At 34.8% G+C, this 12,274-nt stretch overlaps 2 protein-coding genes across 2 annotated transcripts; one reads left to right on the forward strand and one right to left on the reverse strand.

The window, feature by feature from the left end:
• Window positions 1–1,713: 1,713 nt before the first annotated feature.
• On the reverse strand, window positions 1,714–2,812 carry LOC113687581 (early nodulin-like protein 3). Its single transcript, XM_027205162.2, has 2 exons — window positions 2,459–2,812; window positions 1,714–2,335 (listed from the first exon to the last, which is right to left on the reverse strand). The coding sequence occupies exons 1-2, from the start codon at window positions 2,637–2,639 to the stop codon at window positions 1,857–1,859; spliced, it is 660 nt and encodes a 219-aa protein (XP_027060963.2). The 5' UTR covers window positions 2,640–2,812; the 3' UTR covers window positions 1,714–1,856.
• A 2,973-nt stretch (window positions 2,813–5,785) lies between these two features.
• Window positions 5,786–11,797, forward strand: LOC113688082 (switch 2). The gene is made up of 8 exons (XM_072048866.1): window positions 5,786–6,314; window positions 7,322–7,428; window positions 8,074–9,001; window positions 9,431–9,678; window positions 10,316–10,442; window positions 10,515–10,790; window positions 10,885–11,155; window positions 11,302–11,797. The coding sequence occupies exons 1-8, from the start codon at window positions 5,922–5,924 to the stop codon at window positions 11,706–11,708; spliced, it is 2,757 nt and encodes a 918-aa protein (XP_071904967.1). The 5' UTR covers window positions 5,786–5,921; the 3' UTR covers window positions 11,709–11,797.
• The last annotated feature ends 477 nt before the right edge of the window (window positions 11,798–12,274 follow it).

A 12,274-nucleotide genomic window follows, 5' to 3' on the forward strand; every position in this document is an offset into this window, starting at 1 on the left:
TTAATTGTCAGTAAAAAAAAAAAAAAAAGTCCGTGTTAATACTTTATTTATTTGTTACTCATTTTTTTGGGTTGCTTGTTTGTGATTATTTTTGTGGTAGCAAACATGACAGTAGTGGTGTAGAGTGGTGTTGGTGGTCGTATTGATTCCAACACTTAAACGAAAGACATTGTAGTTGTTCCCTTTCTTTCTTTCCCTTTTCCGCAGAAAAAAGTGTTTAGGGATTTCCATTTGAAAGTTGTGCTATTTATGAGGTTTTGATACCTAAACAATAAAAATTGAGGAAGGAAGTGTAACATTCCAAATAAGAGGACTGTGAGGTGAAATTGTCATAAACACCAGGGAAAGTAATTGCAATGCTTTTCTGTTTATGATTATTTTCGCCATTTACTTATTAAATCTCCAAATTAAATTTCTTCTTGATTTCTGCATTATGGATTAATCAGAATTCTGAAACTTTTCTAATCTTGAAGGTGGAGATAACGAACGAGTTTGATATGTTTTCTCTCATTTTACGTTAGTAAATATCACTCTTTGTTGCAGATCCATGTTTAATAACACCAACCTCAGGATTGTAATTGCTTTTCTGGATATGAAGTGAATGCTCATATTTGGATAAGAACATATGGAATATGCTCAATCTCGTCATATAAAAGGCGTATATAGTGGATTCCATCCTTAATTATCCAAAAAGAATATAAAACTCTTTGAAGTTCTATAGAACTTCTTGATACATAATCTGAACGAGTGAAGTTGACTTCAAACCTGTTTAAGAAAATTGATTTGGTATCAAGAAGGATTTGGAAAGGAGGGAAGTGATATTTTTACTCCTCAATTAATTTCCAACACTCTTTGGAATCTATATTTCTAGTAAGTAAATTGGAGCGTAATAAGCTAAATAAGGAGTGCGAGTATCGATTCTCGAAAAGAAATAATTGTCAAACTTTAAGACTGATTCAATTTGGCCATCAAAAGACCTTATATTGCTTATATGCTTTGAATTTTTTCCTTCATATAAATGAAAAAGAAGAAGCAGAAGATGTTATTATATCTTTTAAAACACAACTCGTATTTCTTACTTAAAGAAGAAAATAATTGATTGCAGCATATGAGGTGTGAAACTTCATCCCTGCTCACTCATAGCCTAACATAACAGGAGGATACATCGTTTGTCTTTTTGATATAAAAGATTATTTTAACAGGAGTAATATATATATATATAGATAAAAGTAGACTTTTTTTTTCAAATATTGTAAACATATGTCTTTTATTTATTCATTGAGCTTTTATTTATTTATTTATTTATCCGAAAAGTTAGATTTGCTTTTACTCCTGGTGAACTTCAATATTTTCTAATTTTTTCAAGTATTTATAAATTCGAAGATATATTTTCATCCATTCCATCTGGATTCTCCACACAATTCCAAAATCTACTACCCCTAAAAGAAAAAAAAAATCTACTCATTAATAGTCAATATCACCTTTTTCCCTTTGTTACAATCACTTGATCATCGTTATGACATTTCATTAATTCTCAGAACCGATCAAAAACCAAAAATTCTCATTGACTCATATTAATTATATGAGGTAATTGCAACCAACTGATCAATTTCTTTTGTCTACATGTGAAACAAAATCTTCATCCTAATCCTCAATAAAAAAAAATGTTCATCACTTCATTACATACATGGCAAATTCACATTTTGACACGTTAAAGTAAATAGAGGAATTATTACATTTTCACATATATAGATGAAAGAACACAATGACACTAATGTCATATGGGAATAGAAACAGCCTAAAAACAACTTTAAATGGACAATAATCCTAATAACTTACAAATAATCTACTCAAAATCAGTAACCAAAAGCAAATATGACCAAGAAGAAGCTTATTCCCAACAAAGAACCAATTAAGCCACCAAAAGCAATTGATGCAGCAGATGGAGACGGTGCAGGAGCAAAGGGCTGAACGATCACTGGCGAAGGAGGACTCGCAGCTGCAGGAGGAGGAGTGTTAGGCTTAATTGGTGAAGGAGTCGGGGCGAAAATCGGAGCAGGAGACGGAGAAGGAGAAGGAGAGGGAGGATTGGCCGCAACTGGTGATGGAGCATCGGTAGGATTGCCTCTTGGATGCAACACAACAATGATAAGCCTCTGACCCTTCTGGCAATTATCTGCATGACCACTGATGAAAAAGAATGGACCTGACCTGTTAAACTTGAACACTGATTCCCCATCTTTGAGAGCTAAAAAGGGGTTTTCCTTGTTGCAGTTGTAGTAATCATCTTTATCTACTTCGAGAACATCATCATAGCCTTTCTTGTATCTAAAAACTACAAGAAAAAAGAAAACATCATTAAAGGGCTAAAATTTTTGATGAAAAACCAAGATTTTGCATGCAGAAATATGTAGATGTCCAATGATTAATCATTAACAAGAAAAAAGGGTTTTAGTACTGAGGGTGTCATTGATCTGAAATCGGTTTCTTCCAGCCCATTGATTGTAATCTTCTTTGGGTTTTAAGACCCAACCATCTCTGCCACCAACATAGAAGGTGTAAGATTGAGATGCCGAGAGAAAAAATCCTAGAAAAGTCACCAAGAAAATGGTGAAGGCTATTCGTTGATCAAACTCCATAATTTTTAGAGGGATAGATATATTGAATATATTGGAAATTTGAGAAATATCTAAGTTTCTTTTAGTAGTGATCAATAGAATATGATCAAGTTGGCAAAGGAAATGAGCATTTTTCACTAGCAAAAACAAGAGAGAGATGGCTAAAGACTGAAGACTGGAGAGAAAAAGTGAGAAATTTTAGGATGAATTTAGGCAGTGAGAAATGAGAAAAGTGGGGTATTTATTATCAGCGTGAATGAGATTACCGTTGTATTATCAATTATGAGATGAAAATAAAATATGTGTGAGTCTTCAATGCAAAATTTGGCGTTACTATGAGTAAGCAATTTTTGGCAAGTGATTACATTTGGCATAATCTGAGAGATTTAACGGTCATAGGCAATTCAAAGCAAAGCTCCATTTTGAACCAATTTTTGAATGCTTTCCCAAGAAAGATAGAGAAATAAATCGGAACCAAAGCTGGACTTTTTAATTGTACTTTACTTTTTCAGAATCCAAGTGGTGTGATGGCCCAATTTACATATTTTTCGGATTAATTTCAATTTTGTGGCCCGTATTACTGTCTTAGAAGCATACACAAAAATGACAAAACGATTCAAATTAAAGTCTACAGTATACTTTCTTGATCATTGCTGGAACCTTAAATAGTTTATCTTAGGCATCATGAAATGTGTCTGAAGAACATGAGCAAATAATAGGAATAGCACTTAGGTAGCAAGAAAAAAGGAATTGGAATTTCAAGTATCATAGTATGATGTTATGGTCCAAATTAGAGTGACCCTTCACAGGTTTTTTTTGGGTTGGGTTTGCAACACATCTATGATAGAACATGTAATCAATTATCGGATTAGGCCATTAAGTTTTGTTGTAATAATTACAATGATTAACATTCGAAAAAGATATTTTTTTTATTTACTTTCCATTACTCCTGTCCAATAGGAAGATAGTCCCAAACTATATATATATATATATATATATATATATATATATATATATATATATATATATATATAGGCTGGAAGTTAGTGTTTATAGTAGAAAAGATAATAAAAGGAAAAAGCAAAATATACATGAGTTGGACTTTTTACATGGACAAAAACACAAATAGATTTAGACTATGCCTTCCAATTAACCCTCGCTAATAAACTAAGCTAGTAAACTGACTTTAGTGAGGCAATTTGATATCGACAAAGTGGACAAATGTTCCTTACTCCAAGCCAATTCACTATGCAACTCCCATGATAAATATGCAAACATGGCATTCTTGTAGCTTCACAACCCTCTTCAAGTTTCTTCATACATGTCATATCATACAGTGGCTAGCTCCAGCTTCACAATCTTCAACCTTGACTTTCTCTAAAGCTTCAGCTGTTTCTTTGCTCGCAGGGCTTATTCTCAAGTCAGCTTCCATTGATTCTCTCATTGCCAAAAGGTGTCCTTCTCGCGTATTATCCACAATCACACCAATCAAGACAATCATCGGTAACACTTTTCTTGTTCTATTTTTGACTTTGCTAGCAATTTCATCTGCACAACTGAGATTTTTTGTATCATAGAAGGTTGTTAATGTGTTGGAACTCCTAATCTTGATAGCATCCTATGGATGATGTCCCAAGTCAAGTTGTTATATGATGATTTTTCACGACATTCCCAAAATTGATGACAAAAAGTTATGCTTCGCAGGTTTCTAGATAGATAATCAGGCATCATGTTTCTCTTATTCTTCTTCCTCCATTGCCATCACATATGTGAACTCAATTTTGAATTAAATGTAGAATTGATCGTAAGGTTTCAATTCAACTGGAGGGATGTTTAAGTAGCTACCTTCCCATGCATGGCACAAATCGTCAACTGGGATCTCTTGATCACACTCTTGATTAGTTTTTGAAAAGAACAAGAACTTAACTAAGAGAAATAAGGTTATTGCGCAACTTAAGCGTTTAAGGGTTTTAGTTATATTTATCTAAGTTTTAAACCAGTTTTCAAATTCTACAAGGATTAGGCTCTTAATCCCGGTAAAATAGGAACAAGATATTGTTTTTGAATCTTGTCTTGAATTTTATTAGGATAGTGATTAGTTTAAGAGTCAATCAAATCTTGGATGAATTTACAAATTGGGCTATTTAACATATATGAAGATTTGATATCCCTTTACCGAGTTAAATTTCAAAGATGCTATGGTATCATTCGCCGCTACATTAACCAACGTTCATTCAACCCGAGAGAAAAGTAGCAAAATATCTTTCTGTTTCTCAGCCACATAAAAGTTAAAATCTTAGGAGTTGTCTAGGATGATCTAGGTAGTCTATTACTTTAAAATTTTCCATAAAATTTGCAAATATGCATGACTGGCAATTTTTCTTTTTTACTTTGGCATATCATTGAAAGTAGTTGCTTTGATTTTTAGAGGAGCAATAGAATTTTGGACCCAAAGATTAAAGTTCTTATGCTTCAAAGCATCTTCCAAGTCTTCCTACACTTCCCTCCAAGATGAAAATCAATACTTTTGTATAGGGTTATAATCGAATCGCATTGAATTTTTTACTGTTCAAGCTCCATTCTATTTAATATTTGATGGGTTTGAGCTCGATTTAAGAGCACAAAAATTTATTTAATTCTTTGATTTTTAATATTAAATTATCACTAATACATATGATATATAATAAATATATAATTTCATATAAATTATTAACAAATATTTTAAATAAAAATATAAAAAATTATTCAAATTGAATCCGACCTTAACGAGCTGAATATCTATAAGTTTGACAACGATTAAATACCATAAATGAATCCTAATTCCTACTCGAAATATAACTCAAGTTTATTAAAAATCAAATTTGAATCAAATTCTTAACGAATTGAGATCGAATGCTTCATTAAAAGTACGGTTCATTTATAGTCCTGGTCTCGTATGCTAGCATTGACACTAATAAGGGACACAAAATCAATGTAGCCCAACTAGAAAATCAATTATTTGATAAAAAAAAAAAGAAAATCAATTTCTTCATAAACCTTTTCGTTTTTTTTCCCTCACAAAATTGAGGGCGCCCGAAACAGAAAACTCTAAAATCTCTGAGTTGTCAAAATAAAAAGAAAAGAAATTAAAATTCCAAACTCCAAAATAGGCGCCAGGCGGTTTGTCGGTTACCGGAAACAAAAAAGTTATTTTGAAACACCCCAGAAACATTTGTAAGTTTTCAAAAAACGGAAAAAACAGACTATTTTAACCAAAATTGTCGCAGAAACATTCAAGATTTTGATCTCAATCTCCAATTTTCCATGTCTTTGAGCACTTTCAAGGAGACCCTTAAGCCCTGCAAAAACAACCCATCTGCATCATCTTCTTCTTCTTCATCTTTTTCTTCAATTTCCCACAATTTTGACTCTTCCATAAACCCTAGGAAACCCCCCAAATCTTCACTGTCTCAGCAGCTTTTGCGCCTTCAACACCAAGAGTCCACCTTCTATTTGCCTCGGACTCAGCTAAAAAGCCCAAAAACAGAGACCCTTTTGGGACCTGAAGCTGAAGATAATGATGATGAAGAAGAAGCGGAGGAGGAAAAAAAGCAAGATAGGATTTTTAGGCCAAAGATGGAGTCTTTTCAGTTTGATCATACTGGACCTTTTGAACCATTAGTTCTCTCTTTACCTGGTGAAATTTCTGTGGTTCAGGTGATTTGTGGATATCCCAGTATGTTAAAGCATTTCATACTGGCATTTTCCTTTTCGGTTTCTATGATTTCAATTTTTATAGCTTTTATAGAATGCGATGAAGATCAAAACCTGGCATGTAGCCCAGGGGAAAGGTTTCTCTCGTTTTTCGAGTAAAATAATGGTTTATGTAAATTCTTCATTTTTTTTCTAAAGATAATCAAAGAAGACTTCTAAATGTGCATTAGAAGAAGTAAATACATGTACTAAGATTAGTATTTGTTGTATTAAATTAGTTATATTGGAGATTAATTTGCTTACATCTGCTTGTTGTAAATGATAGTTTGACCTTGTCTTTTGTTTTAAGAGCTACTGCAACGTGTTAAAGTATATTTGTTTTATGTCGAGTGTTTTTAATTTCTACTTCCAATTTTATTTTGCACTAGTTTTCCTAATGAATTAGTTATTGGCTATTCTTTTGACGATTGATGATGGAGGACTAGTAATGAGTTGGTATTGTTTGTTGTAGTGTATAAAGAATGCTTTTCCTCCATGCTCATATAGTTTTAGTCTGTAGGATTAATCAACACGTGTGTGAATTTCCTATTAGCTAGAAGAATATGTCAGCGGTAAGAGGGATTTGATTTCCTCCACAACTGGGTGAAGTATTGGCAGATTTAGGGGTACTGTCTTCTATTTGGTGTTTGAACTTGAAGTCTTTGGAAAAGTTTTTTCTTTCTTTTTCTGAAACTGACATTTGAAAATTCTTCAAGTTCTGATTTTGGACATCTTCTGCTGTTACTTGAATTAGTTGGTTCCTGCTTCTTGTTTCTGTATGCCTTCCTTTTTTCTTATTACTATTCACTTTTTTGTTCCTTCACGAATTTTAAATTGTTGTAGTGACAGTCATCTACTTTTTCCCTACCCAACAAATTTGATATAGTGAGTCCCTCTTTGTGATGTTTCAGACCATTATGTATTCATTCTTGAGGCTTAATATAAGTGAAAAATGTTAATTTTTGTTACAGGTACCCCCATCTATTAATTGCAGACTCTTAGAACATCAGCGAGCTGGTGTTAAATTTTTATATAATTTATACAGGAACAATCATGGAGGTGTTTTGGGAGATGACATGTGAGTTTAAATTTTCTTTCCAGATATTTTCCTTGATTGAGTGGACTTTGAATTTTATTGCTGTGACTTCCAATTGAGACAATGTCTAATAGGACATTTTGTTTGCTCTTTCCTTTTTTGGTTTGCAGTTCTGTCGGTCATCACATCCTGTCTTTTTTTTTTTTTTAATTGGTTGGAAAAGGTAGAGAAGGACACAAGTATTTAAATAAGGTTAATTAGTATACAAGAAAAGCATATAAAGATGTAGAGACTAGTATCTTTTCCTTGTTCTGCTACAAATAAACCAAATTTTGCTTCTGCGTCCTCTCTCCTGCTCTGCATTGGTTAATTTGAAATGATTTTGCTGCACTAGACTTGGAAAAGGCTTATTGAGGAGTATTGTCTGATAATGCTTTATCCAACCTTCTCATTAAGAAGTCACCCCTTTTTACATTGTTTCTTTTTTGTTATTATTATAAAGTTTTCAGAATTGTCTGATGAAGAATATAGATTCTTAAGTTAGTACTGAATCATCACTTTCGTAAATCCCATTGAACTTACTAACTCAATCATCAAAGTTTGGTAAATCCCATTGAACTTAGTGTTACTCCTAATTATTTTCTAATATCATTTTCTTTTTCTGAGTCAAAAACTCTTGTTTATCAGGGGATTGGGCAAGACAATCCAGACAATTGCATTTTTGGCTGCTGTTTTTGGAAAGGACGAAGAAGCTGACAACTTAACATCATTGAGGGGAAATCAGCCTGAGAAGAATGACTGTGTTCTAATTGTTTGTCCGACATCTGTTATTCACAACTGGGAGAATGAATTTTCAAAGTGGGCACCGTTCTCTATCGCTGTTTATCATGGACCTAACCGTGATTTAATAATTGACAAACTAGAAGCTCGAGAAGTGGAGATATTGATAACTAGTTTTGACACCTACAGAATTCACGGTACTATATTGTCAAAAGTTCAATGGGAGATAGTGATTGTTGATGAGGCACACAGGCTAAAGAATGAGAAGTCAAAACTTTATAGAGCAATTTTAGAGATTAAAACCCAGAAACGATACGGTTTGACAGGAACAATCATGCAGAACAAACTAATGGAATTGTTCAATTTGTTTGAATGGGTAGTACCTGGTTGCTTAGGAACACGTGAACATTTCAGGGAGTTTTATGATGAACCTCTCAAGCATGGCCAAAGGTCAAGTGCTCCAGAAAGATTTATTAGAGTTGCTGATGATCGAAAACAGCACTTAGTGACAGTATTACGCAAGTATTTGTTGAGAAGGACCAAGGAGGAAACCATCGGGCATCTTATGATGGGAAAGGAAGATAATGTTGTATTCTGTGCCATGAGTGAGTTGCAGAAACGGGTATACCAGAGAATGTTACAGCTACCTGATATCCAGTGCCTTATTAATAAGGACCTTCCATGTAGCTGTGGTAGCCCTCTGAAACAAGTAGAGTGTTGCAAAAAGATAGTGCCCAATGGAGTCATTTGGCCATACCTTCACAGAGATAATCCAGATGGTTGTGATTCATGTCCTTTTTGCCTTGTTCTCCCTTGCCTTGTCAAGCTTCAGCAGGTAATTGATTTTCTTATTGTACCTTCAGATATTCTGCTTGTAAGGTGCTCTAAGACATTAGAGCTATTAAAAGAAACTGATCCCTTGCAAGGGCCAACTGTAGCTTTTTTACCTTTATTTCTCCGGTCGAATGCATTTTTTCATGGTCAATAGGATTCGAGGTGATGGTTGACTACCACCACTTACAGTTATATCTTATAATCACTTGAGTAAGGCCATGTGGCTACCGTTTTGCTTAAGATATGAATGTAAAAACTGGTTTAGGACAGAGTGTTTATCAATTAATAACAAAAGTAGTGGTAGCTTCAGGATTGATCAAGTGAATTGAATGAAAGAAAGACCTCCCATCATACCAATGGTTTTTCCCCCCGATTTTTGCTGCTATATATATATATTATATTTTATCTTTATTTAACACTTGTCTGATAGGTGAGTAATCACTTAGAGCTCATCAAACCAAATCCAAAGGACGATCCTGATAAACAAAGAAAAGATGCAGAATTCGCTGCTGCAGTATTTGGTACAGACATTGATTTGGTGGGAGGACATACCCAGGATGAGAGTTTTATGGGTCTAAGTAATGTCAAACATTGTGGTAAGATGAGGGCTCTGGAAAAATTAATGTTCTCATGGCTTTCCCGGGGTGACAAGGTCCTACTTTTCAGTTACTCTGTCAGGTAGAAGTTTAAAGCTTTACATTTGATTAGCCTTTAATTCTTGTTTATGCATTTTTTCATAACTTTACTGCATGTAGACTATAGTTCCAGTTTCCCTTCTCAGGTGCCAAAAATTTGCATGTGCTGCTCAAAGTTTCCAGTGTATGCTTTACTGGCTCCTGGTAAAAAATTCCAAGGATCTTGAATGCGACTTGTCTGCTAAAATAAACTTTAGCAAGTCGTTATCTTTTCTTCTTTTCTCAATTTTGTTGTTTTTTTGGGTTTCTTCTTCCTTATGGGGTGCCCAATGGGATCGGGCACTGTTTTGGTTTAACGGATAGAACTTCACTCTGTTGTTTTGGAAAAGAAAAGAGAAAGCTACTCTGTGGTTGATGTTTTAAAATAATATATGGAAATCAGAATTTTACTTGGAAGCTATGTTATCTGTTAAGTTTTGGTCTTTATTGGTCTTAGAATAAATTAGTTGTACTTAAATGTTCTTGATATTTTGAAATAGGACTTGCAGTAATGTCCCTGCAATGAATTGGCTCTTTGCACCATAATGGATGAAGAATCTACACTTGGCTCTAAACACTTCTAAGAGTTGAGACAGCTTGTCATTGCCCTCTTATTCTTTTAATGTTTTTCTTTTGAGCAGAATGCTGGACATACTTGAAAAGTTCCTTATACGCAAAGGCTGTTGCTTTTCAAGACTTGATGGATCTACTCCGACTGGAGTACGCCAGTCTCTTGTTGATGACTTCAACTCAAGTCCAAGCAAACAGGTTAGTTTTGACATTTGGAGTCAGTTTTGATACTGTGAGACTCAATTTTGTAATTTTACTTCTTAATTGCAGGTCTTCCTCATATCAACTCGAGCTGGTGGGCTTGGACTCAATCTTGTTAGTGCAAATCGTGTAGTGATCTTTGACCCAAATTGGAATCCTGCCCAGGATTTGCAGGCACAAGACAGGTCATTCCGTTATGGGCAGAAGCGGCATGTCATTGTTTTCCGTCTTCTTGCAGCCGGTTCTCTAGAGGAACTAGTTTACACCAGGCAGGTTTACAAGCAACAACTAGCAAATATTGCTGTTTCTGGGAAAATGGAGAAACGTTACTTTGATGGTGTGCAGGTACTGTTGCTGATTTTCTGATTCTGTGCACAGTTGTCTTCTTATATCATAGTCGTGATCATTAAGACTTGGGGTCCTTGATCCCACTTTTCAGGATTGCAGAGAATTTCAAGGAGAGCTGTTTGGTATCTGCAATTTGTTCCGCGACCTGTCTGATAAGCTTTTCACCAGTGAAATAATTGAATTGCATGAAAAGCAAGGAATAGAGCATGGAGATTGTGAGAGTTCAAAGCAGATTTTTACTGAACTTCAGAAGTGTTTTCTTCCACAGAAGGAATTAACTAATACGTCTGCGGAAGCATCTCAGAACAGCAAACCTAAAGATGCAAGTAAAGAACCGGTCGAACGAGTACTTGAAGACTTGGGTGAGTGTATTATTGTCGACTTGGCTTTGAAAAGTTTCTCCTTTAGTTTTTTTCGTTGGGAAAAGGTTTGTCAAAGTATCTATTAGAACGTAATAGGCTGGGACTAGTTTGTCACAGTGTAACTTATGCTGTAATATTCTGTTCAGGTATTGTATACGCTCACCGAAATGAAGATATTGTTAATTACGGACCTGGGATTCAAGGAGATAAAGAATTGGATACGAATTTAAAGGACACTGTGCAACATTCGCTTTTTCTTGTTGCCAGGAGGAGGAAATCAGAAGCAGTAGCAGGTAGCAAAAATACTATAGAAAATGCTGCCTCATCCAAGATGAGGAAAAAGAGCCAGTATAGCCTCCTTGCTCAGTTCATGGGTATGGAGGAAGTAGAATTCAGCAAGTGGTTGCTTTCAGCGAATTCAGAAGAACGGGAGAAAGTGCTCTGGGACTATAAGAGGAGAAAGGATAAGAGATTCCAAATGGCTGATAGCTGCCCTCATCAGGAAGGCAGAGTTTTTGTAATGCAAATTGTAACACTTTTCAGGCCAAATTAACTCTGGCAGCAGGCGGTATCCTTCTGGCCTCATTGTAACATACTGTAAGATCAATAAATCTTTCCCAAAATCTGGGACTTTAGCCGTGAGTCGCTGTAAGCACTTGGAAGTTTTTTAAGTGCTTACAAGACATCTACTTTCTTGTGCTTAAAAGACAAAGTTGAAACTCTCTCTCTCTTACAAAAACATCTACCTTCTAGTGCGAAATTCAGTGATATCTTCTTCCATAAACTTAAAAATTAAAGGAAACTAAAGTTTCTGTTTTTCAGAAGCACCCTAAGTGTTAAATTTTCAATCCTGTCATTACAATTCTATGATTTCATGACATAAAATTGCAAACTCCGGTCTCAATGCTGGTAGGATTTCTAATGTAGACTGTTATTTGGAGCATTAGACTCTTGCGATTTATGTCTACGTTTGATACTTGGGAGTCCTGGATTAGACCTAATTCTATATCTGTGGAGCTTATCTTGGGCTCCTCCTGTTGTGTTGTGGATGGAAATTATACAACCAAATGCTTTTGTGATGCTTCCATGGGAATTTATATTCTTGCTCCTTTTGATTCT

This window comes from Coffea arabica, chromosome 5e, assembly GCF_036785885.1.
Source record: "Coffea arabica cultivar ET-39 chromosome 5e, Coffea Arabica ET-39 HiFi, whole genome shotgun sequence".
NCBI lineage: Eukaryota > Viridiplantae > Streptophyta > Magnoliopsida > Gentianales > Rubiaceae > Coffea > Coffea arabica.